Below are 24,177 nucleotides of genomic sequence, written 5' to 3'. Positions count from 1 at the left end.
GGTTTAGGTGGGTTGTTTCATTCCCGCATTTTTGGCTGAAATTCCTTTATGAAATTTTTCGCTCTGTCGTTAAAATCCAAGTGTATTTTGTTATTTTCATTGATTTCAGCTTGTGGACCAGAATGTCAGAAACTTTGTATGACACAGCATAATTATTATCGTGCTCTCCATAACCTGCCTCCTGTACGATGCGATCCTAACCTGGCCGAGTCCGCACAGGCCTGGACTGACTTGCAGGCTCAGAAAGGACAACTTAAGCGGTCTCCATGGCGAAATCTGGGTCAAGTGGCCGAGAGTATTTCGTGGAAACAGTGGGGTTGGGAAGGAATGGCGGATACAAGAGCTGCGGTACCGAGTGCCGTCAGAAGTTGGTAAGAACATTAAGTGTATGTCTTGCAATGCGTTAATTTGAAAAAGTCCTTAGTATTTTGACAAAACTCTACACTCCATATTATGCAAGGTACTCGGAGATAAAGGGAAGCATTGTGAATCGTACTGCAACGCCCGAGAACCATAAGACAATAGTCCGTCCAGATATCACTCGACTAGGGTGTGGCATACACGTGATTCCTGGTGATGGTACATATGTGACGTCACACTACGGCACAATGCCTGGAGGAAATGTGTTGAATGATGACATTCAGATTACAGCTGCAAGGCATCCTGGTAAGAATTCTCATGTGGCTACCTGTTTTATATTTTGAGACACAGGGAGCCCGTTTGATATGCTGTTTGATATGGAGGAAGAAGTAATCACGAATTTCTTCCTTATAGAGCCCGCGTGTCAGATCAAGTCTGGTCAGCGCAAGAAATGTGGAAATGTCTCCAGTCCCTTCATGACTCCAGATGTTTGTCTACAAGCCGGCTGTTGCTATGACGATATTTTTAGGGATGAGCCCGATGTAAATTGGTACAGCAGCGAAGGAAGCACATGGTGCTACAAAGGCAAAAAATATGGTAATGCAACAGCAGGATTGCAATCATTATATTTGGACTTATTTATTTTATATTCCAAATAATGTCCAATGAGTTCAAGATTCATTGACCAAAACAGTCAAAGGATCAAACTTTTCTTCTTTTCTAACTTTCCACAGATACAGGTCAAAAAAATCCCAAGAGTAACGATCTGGATAAACAAAACTTAGATAATAATGGTAAGCTGCCAAGCCGACGTTTCTTAGTGGCATTAGAATCTTACTTTTTATGGCTAAATTTATCTTTTATATAAATTTGATTTCATTTATTTCCAAATTTCCTCAGAGACTAGCGTTAATACTTCAATGGAGAAGATAAAGAATCTTGAAAATCAGAACTCACTGGATGATAATGGTAAAATACTCGATTATTACCCCCCCCCCCCCCCCTGTAAGTTGATATATGAAGTACGTAAAAGTGGTTGTACCGCCAACATAAAGCCTTATTATCAAAAATGCAAATCTATATGACACAGTCAGGTTCCTCTCTGATTTTGGGAGCTACAGAATTTATAGGCTAATAAATAATAACTGGATTGTTTAATCAACTTCGCATCGTAAAAGTAGTGAAGCAGATTCGGCGTATCCAATTTACAGCGCAAATTCGAGCCATTATTACGGAACTCATACATGCAGCTGAAAACGACAAACAGAATTATCTTGTTCTTGCAACATCATTTATTTTAATCTTGTGTGGGAACTGAGCTCCCACGAATTTTCACCAACAGCAAAACTGTTTCGTCAATAAACGAAATATGACAAGCTACGGTTTCAGAACTTTATTCTCTTCTGACGTACATGAAGCTAGAAGCTAGAATCTAGTTGCTAGTTGGATATGCGAGTTGTTCGAAATCTAAAAGCGAAGCAAAAATAAAGCAAAAATAAAGGCGTTGATCATATCTAGAAGAATATATTCAAAGTTGAAGCGATCTGACTTACCCGGTAGCTTGCTCTGAAACACGACGAACTGAATTTAAATTAGCGTCACTTACTTATATACTAATGCAACTTAATCCGAGGCAAGCTACTCGTGCGTGCGTGCAAAAAGGAATCTATTACTGCATTCTATCATGCTTTTCGCGCATAACGAAACAAAAACGAACTAGAAAATTTTTAAGTTTCTTACTTGTTTCTTGATTCATTTTTCATCAGTTGCTGGTGGAGATTGCTACGGCAGTTCTTGCTATTCCTTTAATGGAGAAGGCAAAACGTGGAAAGAAAACAGGGAAGAGTGTAAGAAGAAAGGAGGAGATTTAGTCTCTATGGAAACAGATGGCGAATGGAAATTTCTCAAAGACAAGATTCAAGGACTTAGCAATCAGTTGCGCAATGAGTGGCATATTGGTCTGAAAAAGGACGGTTCGACATGGAAATGGGTGAATGATGCTCCTCTGACAATTACTCACTGGCAAAGAGGACAGCCATCTGGGGATGGACCTTACTCTGTGATGGCCAAAAACTACCCTCCAGGAACTCATGGGGAATTTAACGATCTACCTGATTGGATCCCCAGTGGATACATCTGTGAGACCACAAAAGGTATATATTCTGAGTGAGAAAATCTCAACGGATTTTGTACATGTCACCATGAGGTGATGCTCGGACTCACCCTTATGCAAAAATTTAACCTATTGTAATATTATCTTAATCTTTGATTTTATAATAAACTCAGATAAAAATCTATAAGGTCATTTATAGTTTTGTTTAGGACAAGGGATAATTCATCAGATAAAACCCTTAGTTTTTCCAACATTTATATTTTCGTGAATATTATAATCATAGATTCACCTTATTCCCCTTGGCCAATAATAGCTTAATAATAATTCACAATAGATCTTTGATTGACAGTTGTTCGTAACTCATTATAAATATAGCCAACTATATGGCTCTTGTAATCCGGAAGATTCAGCGCAGTAGCAGACGAATAAAGCCAGGTTCGTCATATGCTAACAGTTACTTAGAATCCAAACAAATACATTCTTTAAACTTTTGCAGGGGCAAGCGCCACACCGACACCACAGCCAAATACTAGTGTAGTGACCTCCGCTGCTACTGGTGCTGCTGGAGCTACTAATGGTGCGCATAGTGCTACTAGTGGTACTAATCCTAAGGTTCCAAGCCCTGGACCGACGTCAAGTTCATCTGCCACCGACATGAATTATAAAGGTAGTAGAGAATGGAAGCCTTAAACGTAGAGGACTGTGCCCAAGTTTTAAAAATTGAAAGTTGCTTGCTATTTTCTAAACATGTTGCTAAACGACACTCAGTAACATGAATAGCTTCATTTGGAATGCAGCTTCTTACGCAATGAAAATAGGTTTACCATGCGACGTGTTCCTATGATCCTATAGTTAGCTCACTAAAGCAATCGAAAATTGTTTGCATAACTATCGCTGTATAATGTTAATTGCAGTTTCTTCCGGTTAAACATAAATAATAACCTACCTATAGCATAGGCTTTGAAAGCTATTTTTTCTGCATTTTCCATTTAACAAATAGACATCAGTTTTTTATGTGTCTGTCCTCTTATTGACAATAGATAGCGTCATCACATTGTAGTGTGAGGCGTAGCCAAGTGGATCTGCATACTACTTTGACAATGCGATGACGCTATCTATTGTCACTTATGATAAGAGGACAGACACATAAAAAACTGATGTCTTTTTGTTTTTTACAATACCAAAACCGATTAAAAACTTTAATTCTTAGCGATCAAAACAACCAATAGAAAGAGCCCGCGCTCGTTGACGTCATCTTTATCTGTCTGTCCTCTTATTGATGATAAAAGATAACCAATCAGCGCGCGAGAAATTTATGAGTTATCGTAAAAAGTTTAGTTGATTCCTTTATTCAGCAGGTAACGACTGCTATGGTAGCTCCTGTTATTCCTTTAACGCAGAAGGACAAAAGTGGACTGAGAACAGAGAAGAGTGTAAGAAGAAAGGAGGAGATTTGGTCTCTATGGAAACGGATGTCGAATGGACATTTCTCAAGGACAAGATTCAAGGACTTAGCAATGACTTTTACGATGAGTGGCACGTTGGTCTGATAAAGATCGGCACGATATGGAAATGGGTGAGTGGAGCACCTCTGACAATCACTCACTGGCAAAGAGGACAGCCATCTGGGGATGGACCTTACTCTGTGATGGCCAAAAACTATCCTCCAGGGACTCAAGGGGGATTTAACGATCTACCTAATCGGATATATCGTGGATACATCTGTGAGATAACAAAAGGTAATAATTCTTGTAAAACAAATGTTAACATCAGGCAATCGACATAGTCCTTGGATTCTTGGTTACATAGTAGAATTCAAACGAATGCATTATTTTTAATGACGCAGGGGGAAAAAGATCGCCATGGTCAACCGTACCTAGTGGTACCACCCCGACACCACAGCTACCAACAGGAAAAGTAACCTTCGCTTCCACTGCTGGCCCTACTAGTATGGTTACTGGTGCTACTGCTGGTCCTCCCGCAGCTGTAACTGGTACTATTTCTAGCCCTCCTGGTACTGTTACTGGTATTATTCCTAGCCCTCCTGGTACTGTTACTGGTACCATTCCTGGCCCTCCTGGTACTGTTATTGGTACCATTCCTGGCCCTCCTGGTACTGTTACTGGTGCCACTCCTGGTCCTCCTGGTACTGTCACTGGTGCCATTCCTAGTCCTCCTGGTCCTGTTACTGGTACTATTCCTGGTGCTGCTGATTCTGTTACTGGTGCCACTCCTGGTCCTCCTGTTACTGGTGCTACTCCTAGTGCTTCTGAAGCTACTACTTCTACAGCAGCAGTTGGGAACAACAAAATATTTAGGGTTGCAAGGTACTCAGAGAAGGGCAACATGTTACCAGAAGAAACCTTTGTCAAGAATTTACCACCAATAATTTGAAAATTGTGCTTCAAAATCTCTAAAAAAATGACTTCCCGTGTACATTAGCCCTTTCCTTGTGTTTTTCGCCAAAAAACTTAAATCCTCTTTTGGCGCAGGAAGATCCACCCAAACGTAACCGCGTTATTAACGGCATATATCTATCACAGAAGAACCTTATATTAGCCGTTTAGGGATGTTTTGAGAGGCGCTTCTATTTTATACCTAAAGAAACGAAATAAACTTAAACATTGACACGACAATTAATATTTTTTTATCACATTTCACTATCAGCATTAAGGAAAAGAGACGCCATATATCAGTGATTATGTACGTTAATACAGACCCATGACCCATGATGCAACACGTTGTGCAACTCCTGAAGTTCAAAAGACATGCAGCACGTAGCGCATCCAGAGGTAGTGAATCGAACCCCTGATGGTTTCTCCCTTTTTTAAACCGATAATGTTCTTTAGGCTCATGCAGTAGAACTAAATTGATTAAGTAAATTATAGTTTGTCCTTAAAATGGAAGGAATTTGCAGGAAATCACCGTTTCTGGACTGCCCGGCTCTCATTTTCAAAGCTACTGAAATAAAATTCAAATCTGGCTGCAAAGCACGCATGCGTGAAAGCCTGTATCACCGCTGCTGATCAAGAGCCGGCTCAGCTAAAGATGATATTGGAATGTTTGCTAGCCCAACGTGACTATTTACAAGTTTATCTTTGGTAAAAAGTTAATTAATGAAAACCCACGCAGATACAGAGCTATCTTTACTACTGTATCAGTCGTTAATACTCATTAGGAATAACGAGGACCAAAAGATTGAATATGAGATTGGTTGTAAAACAGCTTTTGTTAAAGATTCATGAATAAATAAATAAATACAGAAATCAGACTGTACGTTTCAATATCGTAAACTACTCTTTCATATTTGCCAATGATGTTTGCTTTGTCATTTCCAAGCGATTATTGCCGTTATCTTAACTTGAAACTTTTTTGCATCCCTTAATTTAGTTTTCTCTTTTCACGTTAATCCCATCTTTCGATTCCATTTTCTTCCTTCCTTTTCAGTTCTACGCATTCATTTTTGTCACATTCTCAGTCTTGCATTAAGGTTACTGACCTTAAAAGCCCCTTGAAAAGTATTTTAAAATAAGTTCTTGCGATTGGCACATAATCTTGTATTTGGACGTTCAAATATGAAAACAAATAAACAATGTAAGAGATAAATTACCCACTAAAATGTGTGAAGGAGGAAAAATTGATGATGGTGTTGTGACCCTCGAGATTATTGTCTTCCGGATTTCATGACACGAAAAAGGAAATTGACTTTCATTTCAAAACAACACGAACCAGTGAGTTCACTTGTGAAATACATATTTGCTAAAATAAGAAAGTAAAACCTGAAGATTTTGAGAGCGCGCGAGCCTTAACTCAGACATTAAATTCATCATTTCATTTTTTTCTTTTTTCTTTTCTTTCAGTTGACCAAAAACTATGGTCATAATTGTTTTAAATAGTCGGAATGGTATTAAGTTATTCTTGTTGCATCTCAGACATAAGTTATAATAAATTCATCAAATGAACTCTGATATGTTTAAGAGTCCCCTGAAGAGTGCACCACTCGCTATTGGCGAGAAGACAATACGTCGCTTCGTATTTAGCATTTTGTAGACTCTTTATATATACACTCCCGCATTTCGTACGATAGCTTAACAGTGAAGTCACAATACACACTCCTCAGACACCAAGCTTTCGCCGGCAGCGCTATGACTTTTGTCGGAGCTTCTTGGAGTTATACAGAAAATGGTTTCGGTGAGTAGAGAATCCTGATGTTTATTTTTGTCATTCAGGACTCGGCACTTGAATACTCGATTATTTTGCAAGTAATTTTTTGTTTTAGTATGACTAAATAAGCGAGGTGAAATTCGTGGAATTGTTTCAAGATTCTCGCCGTCTAGGTGTTGGTTGTTTCGAAAATTGAATCCTTATACCAGTGTATGATTTAGTCAAATCAATTTCATTCCAAGTAAAAATCATACCGTACACCATCATAACTGTAAAAGTTATCTAATAAAAATGTAACTCAAGAAAAAACACCCCAATTCAATCTATATAGTGAATTTGTAATATTCTAAGCTTTAATGAATTCTGATATGAATAAGTCAAATCCGCTGCATGAAAAATCTGGGTAAAATATTATTTCAATAACTGAAAAACAAAATATTCCCGAAAACGTTAAGAACCTAAAATGTTGGTAATTTCAAAATTCGTGCATGCGAGCAAACATGGTAAACTCTTCAAATAATAGATTAAGATTAACTGTTTTTAGAGCGATTGTACATGAGTATGTTGCTTCTTCTCGTATATTGTTACATTCGAAAGAGGTTGATAGAAACATGCAGAACAAAAGATCGGCGTTCCTAATCAAAGAGGCTCATACTACAGAACGTTCTTGACGTTTCTATTATTGTACACAAGAGTAATGAAGTTAATGGAGTTACTGAATAAGGCGTAAAGAATTATGAGGCCTGTCAGTTTCTTTTATCTTATTTTTTCACTCCTATAAATGGAATTCTTTACAAAAATATATTAATTTACAATATATATATGTATATCTTTACAAGTCAAGGGATATGATGAATCATCATGCCACAGTGCATATAGTCAGTATACATCATAGTTGTAGTAAAAGTATGTTATCCCCAAGACTGTCATAAGGTTGGAACGATTTCTTTCTAACGTCTTGTTCAGAGATATTTCTGGTGTTCAGTCTTTATAGTTTTGCCACAATTGTTGCGACAACCGCCTTTTTCTCCAAACACTTTAATTTCCTCGCAATATTGCTTGCACATAAGAAATCCTTGACCTTCCAACATGCAATTTGTCACTAGCCTGCCTTCTCACCGCATACTACTCAAATGATTAGTACTCTTTTGGAACATTTTTGCTCCTGACCAAACTGAGAGATGATACGAATGATTATTTAGATTATGCGAAGCGAAAATTTAGATATCTGACCAGCCTCTCTTACCCGTCTTACCCGGCAGCCATATTGTTTGGAATAATGAAGGATGTTGCCCAGGTTGCCTTGTATTCAAGCGTGTGAATGAAGTCTTTTATTTTCATTGTAAAAATGAAAATGGCCGCTTTGTGAATGAAAGGCTCATGCAGTCATGTATCTAAAACATCAAATCCGTCCGCAGTGAAACTGTTAAGTGAGATTCAAAATAAAAGCCTTGAGGCACGTTGTCAACTGACATACTGAAAAATATTCATGACATAATTTATTCTATTCCTCAGGGCCTGAACGTTGGCAGAAGCGATACAATAGCACGTCAAGTCTGCTCCAGTCTCCTATCAACATCGAAAAGGCAATTATTGTGAAGGATTCGAGTTTGGGTCCTCTCAGGCTCTCATATGTCCCGTCATGCAACAGTACTATTACCAATGATGGACGTACACTACAGTTGACGATACCCAAGCATAACAACACAAACAGTGAGTCTTGTGTGGAGTACATTTGTAAATGATTAGTTACTTGAATGCATTAGAGTCATGTGTATCAACTTCGCCTTTGTTTTTCCAGTTTATCTTACATGCGATCTTTGTATTCAAACATCTCTGTTTCCATGGTATCAATACTTCCTTTTTCCCTGAAGGTTTTCAAATCAATTTTTTTCTGGTTACCAGAAAATTATATATTTTTGACAACCAATTTCTTCTTTAAATTTCAACGTTCCCAGTTTCCTCTCCATTTTTAATCCTTAGTGCCGTCTTCATTGTATTTTTTTCCATTTCAAGCTTATTTATGTTTCTTAAGTGAAATGCTGTGTTTCTTTATACCCCATTAACACCTAAACATGTTTATTTAAACTATGTTTTCATTAGGAAAAAAATTGAGAAATTGAAAACCTACAATATAATGAAACTTTCTAAAATTAAGTATTGTCGGAGCAAGACAAAGGATAATTAACATGCATTATTTCACCAAATATTGTGCAGTGTTCGTAGATAGTTTTCCAAACCTGTTTAGTTAAACCACTTTTAAACATGTTTAAGCCTTGGTGTGAATGGGGTATTTGCCTTGTATTTTTTGCTAAACAATTTTTAACACTGCTATTCATTCAATCATGATATCTTTGATTTGCAATTGCGTTTGTTAATCAGTCGAGTGTCTCTTCGCTTGTCTTTCTTCCTACTCATTTTATTCTACTTCATTTCTAGCCCTAATTTTTGGTGAATAATTTACTCAAATTTTCCCCTCTATATCATACTACTAACCTATAGAGAATAAAGGTTTCTAAAATATTGCCAATTTTAATTAACTTTTTCTACCTTCAAGTCACAACAAGGTAATTTGGCGATGAAATTCTTTATATTTTTCCACTGCTATTTCCGACAAGTTTACTCAGGAAGATTCTATCACATAAAGACTCTTAAAGCATTCAAAACCCTCTCAAGCTAATGACTATTGGTTTTGCTTCGTCACGAAATGCTTTGCCTTCGGCAATGATTAACTGAGAAGCTTTTGACACTGTAAATGAAAAATGTTGAAGTATATTTTTGAAACGTTATCACGAAAAACCCCGAACGCACGAAAGTGATATTATTTAAATCATGTAAACAAAATGGTAAATGGTTAGAATAAAACTTAACATTTAAAATAACAACTGAGAAAGTACAAAAGTGAAATTATCCGTAATTTAATATGTTTTAGCCTCTTTTTTTAGAATTTTTCGACCCATGAGGATATCGCTAACCTTGATCAAAAGAAAAAATTACCATGGTCGTTTCCGCGCTCGTCAGTTTGATTCATACATTGGAAGCGAACTTGGGGCAAGTCTAGCACATTGCTTGTTTTCTCTTTTCTCTGTGTTTTATAGAAAAAACTAATAAAAGAAAAGAAGAAAAAGTAAATGAGAGTTTTAGTTAACTGGCCTTTTAGAGGAAAAGATGATTGAATCTCTTTAGTACTGAGCTATAAGTAATATTGAAGATATTGTACTATACTCGATCGTGGCTTAAATGCAAGCTTTAAAGGTTTCTTTTCCACATCCTCGGGTTATGAGAAAGTGATTGTCGGAAATTGTAAAAATAAACATTTTGCTTGAAAGAAAAACGAAGGCATATGAAAGGGAAATTGTGATTGTTTTAACATTTTCCGGCTGCAAACAGACTGAAATATTCTAGAAAACTACGTCTAGTAAAGTAAACATCCTTATAAACCGGTCTAGAATGATTTAGAAATACATCATGGTGCTTTAACCTAATACTTGTCATTTATTTTAAATGGCCGCTTTTTATTCATTGTTAATGTCAAAATGTCATTCAATTTCCAAGTAGGTTTTAACAGTTCATAAGAGAATAATAGAAATGAGATTAATTAAGATAGTGAATAAATGTGAAATGAAGTTCTTCATTCAGTTATATATATTATTACTGTAAGATTCTAGTAAACCAATGAAATGCTGCTTTGCGAGCTAGAAAGGAATATCATTGTGCGAGTCAAAACACGAGATACTGAAAAGCATTGTTTTGGTATTTTTACTGCAACAACGTCAAAATAGGCGCAACATAGAACCTTTTATTTATAAAACTATTATTTTTTATGGAAATGCTGGAGACACATAAAGTTGATTTATAGATGTCAAAACAACAAGAAAAGCAAATATTTATAAAACCTAGTCAGAGTGACTTAAGGAGTGACAAAAAAGGTGGGGTGATATGCGAGTGTTAAAATAAAAATAAAAATAAGTTTATATCTGGTAATTCTACTACTTTAAGTGTGATGTTAAGAAATATTTTAAGGAAGTCTTAGAAAAAAACTACAAATTTATTTAATCTTGGCGTAAGTGCCATTTAACTTTTATGAAATATATATCTTTTATTTTCATGTCAAAATTTTTAATTTCGGTATCAGGAGACATTGTTTTATAGAATTCGATTTCATTGACAAAATTTTGCAATCTTTGATGAGTATGAAAGATTCTCATAAAAAAGCTTAAATTAATATTTAGGTGATGAATGTTTTGGTATTTCCAATATTGGAGGCTTTCTAAATAGCACAACTAGTCACCCCTTTGTCCTGTGTTGATAGATTAGATGATAGCATGATGTATCATGCTATCCGGTCCGTAATCAATATTTGATGAATGTGATAACTATCACTAAAGCAGAAAATGAGCTTATCTTGTTACCTGAAAGGGAGCTTTCATAATTAAAAGCGTGGGGGGGGGGGGGGGGGGGGGCTAACTGTTCATTGGCCATGCTTTAATCATAAACGTATTATTTCTATTGCCTACTCATTTTTTTCATTATTAATATGTAAAATGTTTTACCCAAGATGCCTTGTTGACTTCTATTTAGTTAAGATATATATTTTGATAGTCTCACTCCTTCAGATGTTGGCTGCAAAAATTGCTGCCCCCTTAAATAAACAAAGCCCCCTAGTTCTACCAATTATCAAAGCTACTAAAGCAATCATTGTAATTTCATGGAAGTAAAATGATGAGGTCGAACAAATTAAGGTACGATTGATAAATTAAACCGACAGCGTTTGAGCACAGGTAGCCCAGCTCTAAATATGGCCGTAGAACCATCATAGAAAATCTCGAAATCGATGGACATGAAAACCGGACCTCAAAATTGCTTTGCTTCTGCTAAGAATTTACAAAACTACTTCAAAACTAACTTAGACTTGTTTGTCAGTGAAAAGTGTGTTTTCCAGTTAATTTCACATGAAAAGATACGTCTGCGCACAATATCATCATGCCTTTATATTCTTTTTTTATTAATAACTGCACATCTAAATTGCTTTGAACCTGTCGATGACATTTGAATGAATCATTCTAAATAATTATTTATCCCATTAACCCCACTATCTATCATTATTTCTTTCGACTTTTTTTAGTTCTCTCAGGTGGACCGCTGACCAGTGAGTATCAGCTGGCCATGATAAGATTTCACTGGTCTGCAGATGATAACACGGGATCAGAACATCAAGTGGAAGGCAATGGGTTTCCACTAGAAGTAAGTACCAAAGAAAAGGTCTTTACTGAATCCTATCGAAGCCGAGATAATATGGCATTTCAGGTTAGGTGACAAGTAAAAAGGTTCTCTACTCCACCCGCTTTTCAGTATAAGTCGCGGGGATGTACCAATATATTACATAGCGGCATGAGTAGATGCACTTGTATGTGCGTAACGCAATCTTGCCGATTAGGGGTACGGGATGAGTTATATCGGTCCAAGCAATCAAATTAACACGAGGCTAATGGTCACGGTTACGGTCACTTTTTATGCGCAATCAGAAAATTGTCTTCCAGCTGTACGTAGTTTTTTAAATTTACATTCAAAAATGATAAATAGAAAACAAGATACTGATAAGTGATGAGGATTGGAATGAACGGAGAGGACAACATGCGCATTCCATTATTTTTCGCTTAGACTAAAGCTTAGTTTTTCTTACTAAAGGTACAGTTTCTTCACTGGAATAAAGAGCGTTATGAAAATATCGGGCAAGCGTTAACTGGAGAGGAAGGTATTTGTATACTAGCCGTGCTCTATCAGGTACTAATGCCGACATTTCTAAGAACAACAATACCTCACATTACCCTTCACGTCCATTTAGACTCTTACACATGTCCTTAATGGACCAAATCCACTTGGGCGTAAGATGTTTTGCCCATTTCACACCATGTGCTACTCTCTTGAAAAAAAAAAGATTCTTTGTTTGAGTTGTATCCATATTCATGTGTCTTCCCATGTGCGATCATTAAACAACGAAATAATACTCAAGGGAATGACACGTGGCTTGTAGGGGAAAACAATGGATTAGGTCTATTTGACATAATGGGACGATGTATGGGAGCTTGAGTTGTATTCCATGTATATATACTCTTATATCTTACAATCAATCACGTGACGTTTTGGACTAGGTGACGGGGGGGGAGGGGCAAACAAGTGGTTGACTGAGGGGCAACTAGCGGATGTTAAGTCAAAACATCAAAATAAGCCCTCTAACTATTGTATTTGACTATTTCTACGACATGAAACCAGAAATCAAGAGATCGAAACAACCTACAAAGTTCGACAAGCCATTAAAAACGCAGCTATTACCGGAAGTGACGTCTATTGTTAGCAGCCTATCATACACATTGAAAGTAAATAAAGATTAACGTAATTATTTTACTATTTGTTTTCCTGTTGGGGCAGGTTGGTAACGAAGATCATGAAGGCATGAAAGAAATAACAAAACTTTTAACAAGAATTGATCATAAGGTAATTCTGAGGAAATATTATATTTTTAATTGGAACGCCCAACAGTACAAAAGTCCAATTTTTTTTTGTGACGTCGGACATATCAGAATACATCGCATCCATATCCACCCAACATGCACTTTGCTGGTGCAGCTTGGGAAACTAGTTCTCGGGAAAGCTTTATCTGGTAGCCAAACACCTTAACATTAAATCACTTTTGATATTCTTTACTTAGGGATGTTTTTCATCAGAAGTCAAGACTGCAATTAATCTAGGAGATTTTATACCAGGTAAAGTTTCTATAAAATTCCTTTCTATATGTAATCTTTCTTTACTTTTAAGCATATGAGCCGTGTTAGCATTAGATGTCGCAAATTCAAAGGTTTTGAAGCGGTTCTTCTTTTCTCAGATCATCCTAATTACTGGACATACCAAGGCTCCCTTACTACTCCTCCCCTGACAGAAAATGTGACATGGGTCGTTTGTCAGACAACCATGATCTTATCACCAGAACAAGTGAGTAATCCATCCAACTATATAGCCTTTGCACCATCACGTGATAGCAGCAGGAGGTTTAACAATAGTTTATTTTCCCCTGGGAAACTGAATTTTTTCACATGTGAACCATGCAGATTCAACTATTCCTTTCATGGCTAATCAAGACTAGTCTGGTTGTCGGCCAAAGGAGAACGGAAAAAGATGGACACAGGGTGATGGGTGGACTGCTATTGGTTAGAAGGATGGGTGAGGAAGAGGAGACCAGGAATTGTTTTAAGTAAACCTGACCAAATAGACCTCCGCTTTACCTTGGGCGTAATGGTTTTACCATGTCAGACCACGTGTGATAATGCATGTTCCTGCTTGAGAAAAAGATTTCTGTTTGAGTTGTACCCATATTCATGCCTGGCTTCCCATGCATGCGCAACCTTAAAACAAAGAAATGATACTCTAGCAAGTGACATCTGATCTGAAATGGGAAAACACCTCGTCCAGGGTAGTTTGTTATACTGTTATACTACTTAAGATGCGCCTTTTCATTGAAAAATAATAATAATTTAGTTAGCCAAATCAAACTTTTACTTTTTACTTCATTAAACAGATGGAGGTATTTCGAAGTGTTAAAGCATCAAACGGCGAGGTGATGTCATGTAATTCTAGACCACTTTGTCCTTCAAATAATCGAGTCGTAAGGGAATCGACCGAGATCACAGCCAACGAAGACAACTCCGATGTCATAAATGACGACGAAGAGCCGAGTAAATCTGACGAAAATGAAGACTAACCCCAAAGATAAACTAATAACAATGTGTAACGAAAAATGTACAAGTAGTTAGGATTCCGTTTGTAAACCTTTGTCAAGTAGTTTATTATTCTGTTTGTGTAAACCTTTGCATGGTCAGAGTAGCGAATAGTTTGTTTTATCATTATTATTACGAGAAATATCAGTTATTGTCAAATGGTTTCTTAGCAATTATTAGTTCTTTTCGATAGTTTTTCCTTCCTTAAGCCTTTAGATTTAACCCCCCCACCGAAATATTGGAGCCGCAATGTTTACAAAATTTAGTGATAGCTAATGCGCATGCTCAAACCAACTGCGAACTGTCATTCGTACGCAGTTGATTTGCATTTGTGACATGTTTTGGGATTAATTTGAGTCGAATGATACTTTATTTTGTCGACTAGGCATGTAAAATACATCAATGAAACAATACTATGATAAAATAAAATGTAAGGTGATTAGTCAAATTGTCGTACAATAATATCTCGATTCTTGATGGCAAAAATGATCAATAATCAACCAAGACAATAAATAATCAATAAATAAATATACGTGTGGTAGGCATTATTTCTTACTAGAACATAATACCAAGGATGACACTGACAACCACAAAATAAAAAAGGTCAAAATTTTTGTTCAGAGCCAACGAACATGCTGAGTTAGTTATGCGTTAGGATGTGACGTAGTGGCCGAGCTCAGAAACGCTGGGCGCTTAATTAATATTCATGATATGTTTAAGCGTTGGATGGAGAGCACCTACAAAATTGAAAAAAATATTAACCATCCGTTCCTGATCAAAAACGAGTTGATTTTGATTCAGGGACTATTCAGAAATCTCCCAACATATCGTATTCATGATATGTGTCAGTGCTCCCAGGTATTCCGTATCTCAGGGGAAGCGTCTTCGATTCATTTAAATACTTTTTCCTATTTTACAGTAGTGATATTAATGCAGTGTTAATCCTGTTAAAAGTGATTTTTTTTGCAACATCGTTACCAACAGCAATAAAAAGACCCAGTCAGAAACAAGAACTAAAGGCCTATGATTTATTTAGCATTTACAATACATTCATAAGTAAAGATGAATTCATATATCTGTAGGAATTATTGAATCTAATTGGCTGACCTTGGCTTTGATTTGAAGGTACGTTAAGCTGATTCAATGCGGCTTTTATATTGATTTTGTATAACTTATTTTTGATTCAATAAGACAAAGGATAAGAATTCAATTCACATTCAATTTCATTTACAACACATACTACCTATTCAAGGCAGCTCATAGTTAACTATGGGCAGCTTGGCTAAAAGTCGTCCCATATTGAATCAAGGAATTACTGTTCTCCTAAATATTACATAATCATAATGCTAAAGATAAGATCTCTATGTGATGGGGCAACATCAAGACAAGCGTATTACTGCTGCATATTTGAGCGGTCTTTGTAATGATGAGTGGCAGCATACGGTACTGCATGACTTACAGCATATACACGGTACGAAATGTCCTTGAACTTTGAAATGGCTTCCTATTCGGCTTTCAGTAATCCATCCAATGACAACGCGTAGTTACGGTTGCTTATAGTTCCCCACTCATACGAAATGCCTTCTTGACTTTCTATACTTGAGCAGGTGCTATGCGATTGCGAAAAAATGACGGCACGGACTCAAAATCGACAAAATACGATTAAGACTTTACCGCGTTTTCGTTTCCTGATTGGATAAGAAGTAGCTTCCTTACTGGTTGGCTTAAATGTCGCCATTTTTGAACTTGACCTTGAACTTTGCCATTATTTTTCATAACCACATAAAATTCGTTACTAGTAAGTATCATTACAGGCACTCAGACTAGTTCACTTGTAGAGAAACTATTAGCAAATACTTTCCAATATCGAATATTTCGATTTTAATTAAAGAAGATCCCGAGAAGGAAAAGAAAAGACAAAGGAACATAACGAAAATATGCTACAAATACGACGCCTTCTAAGATTTTCTTATGCAGTTGCGCTTCTCTAGCTGCATGACGACCTGCATCCTGATTTACTCATGTTACATCTTGTTTAATATCCATTATTTTAGACGTGCACAAAGGATTGTTGGACGAGCCGACCATCCCTTAATATAAAGTAGATCTTGCACAGAGTTCGCACTGCTTCCGGAGAGGGCACAAAAAATGTAACCGCGCTATGATATCCCGCTATGGTTGGCTGGGTCTATATTTGATGTCAATTAGACCTCGACGCGTTGTATGTTAGAATCCAATAAGTGATGTTCAAGCAAATGAAAGATACTGGAAACAGCACTCGCGCATACTTGTCAACAGCAGGTTCCAATGCTTCGATTTCTTTCTGGGAAAAAGATCGTTGTTTGATCATTCTGGGGGTTGGAGGTTCGTTACGTCGGTTTCTCAGTGAAAACTGTAATGGGCGTAGTTTACACTGGCCGTTATTGAAAACAGTTTCGTTTTCAGATATGTAGGTGATATTTTGTTTGTCTCTTTCTTGCTGAAATGCAATAAAAGAAATAAGATTGAAAAACAAACAAACAACCATTAGATACTTTCACTTGGATAAATGCTCAACATTCTTTATGACATGACTGACATTGGCTTTTAGAAAAAAATGTGACCAGTTTGTCATTGCTATCAGTGTCGTACAAATACTGAAAAGCATATGTTTTTTATAATCGTCAGGTTGCCATTTCTAGCCGAGTTCATTAACATGCGGATTTGGGCCTTTTTACTCTACCACCCCAACTTGGGTAGGGGTGTGCTACCAGGACCTCGAAACCCTGACCCTATCCCAGGCCTAAAATTTTGATTTTACATACCCAATCCCAGACTAAAACTAAGAATTGTACACCCTATCCCAGATTAAAACGACATAATCGTAACCCTATCCCAGACAAAAATGATACCCTATCCCAGACAAAATGTCAAATTTTTGGATACCCTATACCCCAGACCCAAAAGCCGAAAAACCATACCCTATAGGGCGGCACATACCCGTATAGCAAATATAGGGGAGTACCCCCGCCCCCACGGTTTTTTACTTTTACCAACATAAAATATATTGTGAAGCGTCGACAAATTTGGTATGTATATGCTATGTACGTTGTAGTTTTATATGAAAAATGGCAATTTTTGGGGTCAGTTGTCCTTTAAGAGAACTATCTTAATTATCTAAAATATCTAAATTGTTTAAAAAAAAATTATAGTATGAAATCCATAGTATTGTTTTTGCCTTGAATTTGTTTGAAAATAAACACGATCGACAGGATCGTGAAGATGTACATCATTTGGGAAAAACATCTTTGTTATGTAGCAAGTATAACTAAATCATATGTCAATCCACTTTAGTTATTAACCATCATCAGGTGACATAGGGAATTTTAAGGGATGCCAAAAAGAAATTTAAACAGTTATGCTGTCTACAATCGTCAAATGGAAACTTACTAGTTCTTGATCGTTCGTAGCGGGAATTTGTATACCCTTTCGTAACTTCTTCTTCACTTCATAGGAGACGCATCCAAACTCCACCAGAGACATAAAGACATATGTAAAGCACATGATAAGAAACCATTCGATTGACTTTACGTAACTGACCTGTTAATAATAATTGTGAATTGTAAATTATTTTTATTTGCATTCATTTTATCTGGGGTTAACCCTAGACTGGATTGATTGCCAGCTTTGGTCTTGAGATATGAAGCCATATATACAGCACATACTGGTAAGAAGCCATTCATTGAGTGAATTTAAATAAATTACGGAGAAAGAGTTTTTTTGTTCAAATTCTATTTATCTCTGCAATCAGCGCACAAATCGACAAACGAGCGTACGTGCGCATTATATTCACCTGTAAGTGAATATTTAACAATTATTCGCCGAAGGCGAATTGAATATCGGGGAATATTTACCGAGACGCGAGGTAAATATTCCCCAATAATCACTGAGCCTGAGGCAAATAATTGTTTTAGTATAAATACACAGGTGATTCTTTCAAAAAAAGAAAAAAGAAAAAAAAAAAAAGAAAAAAAAGGAAGATAAAAGGCTTTTTTCCCCGGTAACAGCAGCAAAGCGGCGGGCCGCCATTTTTGGATTTTCGCTCGAGGTGATTATCGTGTGATAGTGTGAGTTCCTTGACCAATCAGCGCGCGAGATTTTCTATAATCACCTGCGTATTTTTACTAAAACAGCATAAGACGTAAATTGTGACCAATGAGTCGTATGCCTGAAGAAACCTTCATCAACACCATGCCCGCGCAACGTCTGATAATTTATATGATTTATTTGATAAAAACTATTATTTTACAAACCTTTGGTAAAGAGGCGCGTGCGCTGTTAGTAAGGGTTGTCATGGTGAGGACAGTAGTTATTCCCAGGCCTATTCTCGCAGGAGTTGAAGTGTAATGTATCCAGAAAGCAATCCAGCTTAGCATGACGATTAGGTAAGCGGGAATGTAGGTTTGGATTAAAAAGAATCCAATACTACGTTCAAACTTGAATATCACTCTTAGTCTAGAATATGAACCTGCAAACACAATATAAAATCAAATCACGCGTAAACTGTGTCAATAGACCTCCTCGGCGCGTAATGCTTTCCCATTTCAGACCACGTCTTATTTCCTAGAGTATCATTTCTTTGTTTAACGGTTGCACATGAGAAGAGACATGAATATGGATATACAAATAAATAATCTTATTCTCAAGGGAATGACAAGTGGTCTGAAATGGGAAACCATTACTGAGCCGAAGAGGTCTATAAGTAATGCCTGCAATAGCCTATGGCAGAAACGAGTGGGGTTCGGCACCTATATTTTGTTGAAATACCTCCTTGAGTAGACTTCTATATCCATTACATATTCACCAATTAAGTAAACGTCCCGCAATCAATTACAACGTGTGTTGGGACGCACGCTAAACCCAACTGATATAATTATTGTTGGGTTGCAGTCATTGCTAAGTGTCAAAACTTGAAGACATGGTGGCCATGATGTTGGTAAATTGGAATATTTCATTAAATACCACCAACATGGCCGTGATGGCGTTACGTGCAAACGAAGAATTGAATAAAAAGAAAAGAAAATCATTTTACCTGTTGTAAAGTTGGCCAGTTCTGAAGATGTCGAATATTCTGTTAGAATAAACTGTGGAATTTCCAGTTCGTCTGATACTACAACCTCTTTATTTCCGCTTTCTTTCCTCCATTTGAAGCTGAGTTCTGTGATAGGGTAGCTAACTGGTAAAACAGGTTATCAAAAACAGGATGAGTTCAATTACGGGCAGCAAACAGCAAATAGAAAAGAATTAATACATTTTTAATAATTAAAAGATAATGATAAGAATGGAGGATTGGAGGTAAAGTACTGAGAATACTTACAACTTTCAAACTCTAATTTACAGGTCTGCTTGTCCATTGGATAGTTGTGAAGTCGCATCGGGCAGGAAGCTGTCATGGATAACCTGATTGAAAAGTAACAAAATAAAAAGTAAATCAAATAAATCTATAATGAATATGTTTTTTGATATTATGCAATCAAGTTATTTCGATTTACGGTGGCATTGTCTGTTTTTTTTTTTTTTGTTTGTTTGTTTTTTTTTTTTGGTGTTTTTTTTTTTTTTTTGGGTACAGAAATTAACGTGTCCCAGTCCCCTTTTCCCCCGCATTTACTTGTAATACCCTGTCAGGGCAGTTTCCTTTTATTGGAGCCTTTTCGTGCCCCTTTTAATTAGGTTTAAAAAAATAAAAAATTCTCCATTCTTAAAACGAGGAACTGATTGCCGGGAAGAGTCTTAAAGTCTGAATTCATTAAGGTTCAAAACAAATCAAATTCCATCTTGTACCTGATGCTGTGAAAAACTTTCCCGTCAGGCCACACGCGCACAACTTCGTTCTGTTTAGTTAGGTCGTGCTTAATTCCTTCCTTTTCGTTGACAAAGTAAATATCTGGGATCCACATATCCTCCACCATCTTGGCGTTAAGGGCAAGACGTTTTTTGTATCCTGTCTCTTCGTATGACAGACGTTCGTCTCGCCAGTACATTCGGTAAAAAAAGCTTACCCGAAATTCCTGAATATAATAATTGCAAGAAAAATGTTACCGATCCTAAGGATCTTTCCAACGCGGCAGCCATATTGTAACAATAGATTCTACCACGCGTGGCCTCGTATTAGAGTGCTTGAGAAAAAATTGCTGCGGCTAAAAATTTTTTAATTTTATTTTCATGAGAATAAACATGGCCACCGTGTGATAATGTGTCATGAAGTAATTGTATAAGGGGCCTGGTAGATGGGATCTAAGGGAATAACTAAGATCCGTTCTTTTTATTAAAGACCAAGAGAATATTAAAAGACAGCTATATTTTGCTGGCAGAGAAACAGTCGCGTACATTAATCTCTGTTTGATGGACAACGATTATGACTCGGGAGTATGGATGATCAAAGATGAAATTCTTGATATCTATTGAGTTGCGTAGTGTTTGCTTTGCGTAAAGCCTTAATTAAGCTTGCGGAATTAGTAAAATACAGGTCCATTTTTTTACCATCTTAGCTTCACTGATGTCACCTATATCCAGTATAAACATGTCAGTATACACAATAACTGGATCTCCTGGAACGAAAAAAAAAAAACAAAAAAAAAAAAAAAAAAAAAAAACACTAACAAATTAAAATGTTGACTAGATGAACTTGGCAACAACTAATTTGTATAACTTTATATTATTTCGGTCAGCGGTCATCGATGCCCAAAATATTATATTTTCTGCTTTAACACTGCGCCGCAATTTGCAGTTGACTTTGGCATTTTGCCCAATAATAGCATCATATGGCCTAGAAAGCTTAGAAGAAACATCCTCAATAATAATTATTAACAATTTGACAGTTGTGTTACAACAATGTATCGCATCAACCTGTACTTACTTCCAAGTTTAGGTCTGAGCCTACTATCAGATTTCAGTTTGATATTATTCAAAATCATTTGTAGAAGGGCTTCAGTTGAATTATCTGACTGTGATCCATTGCTAGCAAGAGGTTTTTCTTGGTTTTTCTTTTCTTGATGGTTTCTTGTACGTGGAGCTACCGTATCCAGGTAAAATTCTCGGTCAGCGGTAGACCTCGTTAATGGAATACCAACATGCTTGGTTGGCGTGACTCTTGCGTTAGTAACACTGGAAAAGGATTTAAAAGTCTATAGTTAAGCTCCATATAGGATGCGTGATGATCACGTGATACAACTATTTGAATGTTACCAATCACGTGAAAGATAACTACACTGATTTCGAATCACTAGAGCATCAACCAATAGGCTCTTTGCAGGAAAAGAAAGAGCACCTTTAAAATTAGTACTATAGCCAAGTTTAAACGTTTTTGCTTTTTCGAGCTATGTCGGTCATTTTTTATCAGACCTGGTTTGTTGGTCACGTTGTACCACGTGATCAAGTGCTGCGAAGAGCCTATTGTTAAATCAATCAATCACAAAAACGGTGGGCTACCATTTTGCCACCTAAGTATATTTTCTCTAACAGCACAGCTTTAGAACTTATTGTTCTTTTATCTCGCCACTACGAAAGATTTAAATTAATTATTAAAGTTCGGCAAAATACACCAAAGAGAACTCTTACATTGAAACAAGTGAAACTAAATCCCGTTTTACACATTCATACAAAAATGCCGCAAATTATATTTGTTGTATAAGTTTAATTTTTAAAAGCATTATCGGATACTTGTTTCACAGGCAGATACATTTCTTGTTTTGCTATCGCCGATTGAGGGTGGTTAATCTAATTACTTCATTGAATAATCGAAGTTATAAATGTATAATGATGTTTTTACTTAGATTTCAATTCATATTAACAAGAAAGCTTTCTAAGAGAGTGTCAATCCGTGATGAAAGTATGACTTCTAAAACGGTAAGTAATCTTTACTTGCAATACTTAGAAGCGTCTACTAAGAATAGCTATAGATAAAACTGAGAGGTTAACACCATCACGTGACGGCAGCCATGTTGGATGACAGGACAATACAAGAGAAATAATTTATTCCCCGATAACATGACCGCCTGCACGTGATGGTGGAACTTGAAAAATCTATATCTCGAATATTATTGTCAAAGAAAATAGATAAAGCTACCAGCTAAATTTTTAGTAGGAATAATAAGTATACAGAATAATATGTAACTATTTAGAAGACAAGAGTAATGTTTTTACAGACATACGCGTACACAGTTTGGAATAAAAACTTTGTTACAAAAAACCCCTGCTGGTTCCCACGCATCAGCTGATTTCTAGAGGCATGTTTCAAAACACTGCCGATTTGATTCCTGTAGATTTAAAAGTAAACCCTGAATTATTTAAAATGTTAATCGCAAGAACACATCTTAATCAGTACTATTCGAATGTTTACCTTTCAGTATGGTGGTTTTGCAAGTTAGCTGATATAGATTCAATTAAAACGGACTAAACTTCTATACAAAACGTCTCTGCACAATGCAAATAGCAAATATGTGTTCCGCAAATAGAAAATATGTGTTTCGATAAACACTGTGATTTAAGGTTTCTGCAAATTGTATTCATATTTCGTACCATTTACAATTTATCCAGACTTTTTAAAGCTCAAACAATCAGGTAGCAAGTACATTTAAATGAGTATTAAAAATAATCTTCTTGTTGTTGTTGGATAATTTATTTCAAAAGTACATCTTCAACAAGAATTTTTATTGGTGGCTGAAAATCTAGTGAAATTATCTACAGTAATACATAATATCTTAAAAGTTAGGTTATAACTAAGGATACATCAAAAATATCACCAAAATAGATGAAACAACTTGATTTAGTGGACCCCTCATAAATAGGTTTTGAGATAATGATGTATGAAGGGGAAGGCAATTCTTGCTAGAATTTATTTATTGCAAACGAGGAAAACTAGAAACCAACAAAATGAATTTCGAACTAGGAAAACGGAAGATCAAGTTTAAAATTTATAACTTGGCGCCACTAGAGACAAGTCTTGAGCACTGGGCCTGGTTGTACGAAGTGTGGATAGCTCTATCCAACAGTTAGATCCTTTTCCAGTGGATAAAGTCGATGTTGTTATCCAATAAATTTATCCAGGGGATAGAATTTATCTCGTGGATAAAGTCGATGCTGTTATAAAATAAATTTATCCAGTGATAAAATTTATCTGTCGGATAGCGCTATCCACTCTTCGTACAACCAGGCCCGGGTGTTCATAAAATTGTAAACCTAAAATTTCAAAAGCGATAGTTTTTTTAAATAGAATTACCAGCCATGATTACCATCGTAGATTGATTGAGCTAATAAACTTCTGTTAGTTAGTCTTGCTGTGCTCTGATTAAACCTATATTAGAAATATCCTTAAAAGGGAAATAAATCCACCATATATTCATTGAAGCTCTTCCAATTTGTGTTCGAGGTTTCATTAACCCCTCACGAAAAATACATTCCCTTTTTATTCTTCGCTTTTCATTTTTTTCACTTAGGAGACAATTGGGTAAAGACTGACTTACTTTTCAATTATAAGAAATCCAGATTCTAAGGATTAAACATTAAGAATCTTTCAGACGGAAAGACGTCGTGTGTGACCACAGCCTCTAGACCTCAAAAAGCATTCCTTTTACAACAAAACCACATAAAGAACTTTTGATCGAGATACCTTATCTGCTAGTTTACATTAATGCGCTTAGGGGTGAAACATTTCTTCCAAGTGATGCCATCTTTACCGCCAGTAAGGATTCTCGAACCTTGCCGGAACACTCTTGAACTATCTCTTGGCTA

The 24,177-nt window shown here is 36.4% G+C and overlaps 2 protein-coding genes across 4 annotated transcripts in view; one reads left to right on the top strand and one right to left on the bottom strand.

The window, feature by feature from the left end:
* Positions 1-6,509: 6,509 nt before the first annotated feature.
* Positions 6,510-14,857, top strand: LOC116291885 (carbonic anhydrase 1). The gene is made up of 8 exons (XM_031699114.2): positions 6,510-6,664; positions 8,153-8,350; positions 11,763-11,881; positions 12,326-12,421; positions 13,067-13,132; positions 13,347-13,401; positions 13,521-13,627; positions 14,211-14,857. The coding sequence occupies exons 1-8, from the start codon at positions 6,619-6,621 to the stop codon at positions 14,391-14,393; spliced, it is 870 nt and encodes a 289-aa protein (XP_031554974.1). The 5' UTR covers positions 6,510-6,618; the 3' UTR covers positions 14,394-14,857.
* A 559-nt stretch (positions 14,858-15,416) lies between these two features.
* LOC116291886 (glycine receptor subunit alpha-2) overlaps positions 15,417-24,177 on the bottom strand; it is a 21,870-nt gene continuing 13,109 nt past the window's right edge. For all 3 annotated transcript variants that reach the window (XM_089039504.1, XM_089039503.1, XM_089039502.1), the window contains 8 exons: positions 21,305-21,552; positions 20,929-20,996; positions 20,230-20,456; positions 19,766-19,848; positions 19,481-19,624; positions 18,702-18,916; positions 17,839-17,988; positions 15,417-16,888 (listed from right to left, as the gene is read on the bottom strand). In XM_089039504.1, coding sequence (XP_088895630.1) covers positions 16,610-16,888; positions 17,839-17,988; positions 18,702-18,916; positions 19,481-19,624; positions 19,766-19,848; positions 20,230-20,456; positions 20,929-20,996; positions 21,305-21,552 — 1,414 coding nt within the window. In that variant the 3' untranslated portion in view covers positions 15,417-16,609. The remainder of the gene's footprint in view (positions 16,889-17,838; positions 17,989-18,701; positions 18,917-19,480; positions 19,625-19,765; positions 19,849-20,229; positions 20,457-20,928; positions 20,997-21,304; positions 21,553-24,177) is intronic.

The sequence above is a fragment of the Actinia tenebrosa genome, unplaced genomic scaffold, assembly GCF_029948245.1.
Source record: "Actinia tenebrosa isolate PJP-AT-01 unplaced genomic scaffold, QUT_ActTen_1.0 PGA_scaffold6__47_contigs__length_16458017, whole genome shotgun sequence".
NCBI classification, from domain to species: domain Eukaryota; kingdom Metazoa; phylum Cnidaria; class Anthozoa; order Actiniaria; family Actiniidae; genus Actinia; species Actinia tenebrosa.
Note: the sequence above shows the minus strand (reverse complement) of the source record. Positions and strands in the feature narration are given on the sequence as shown.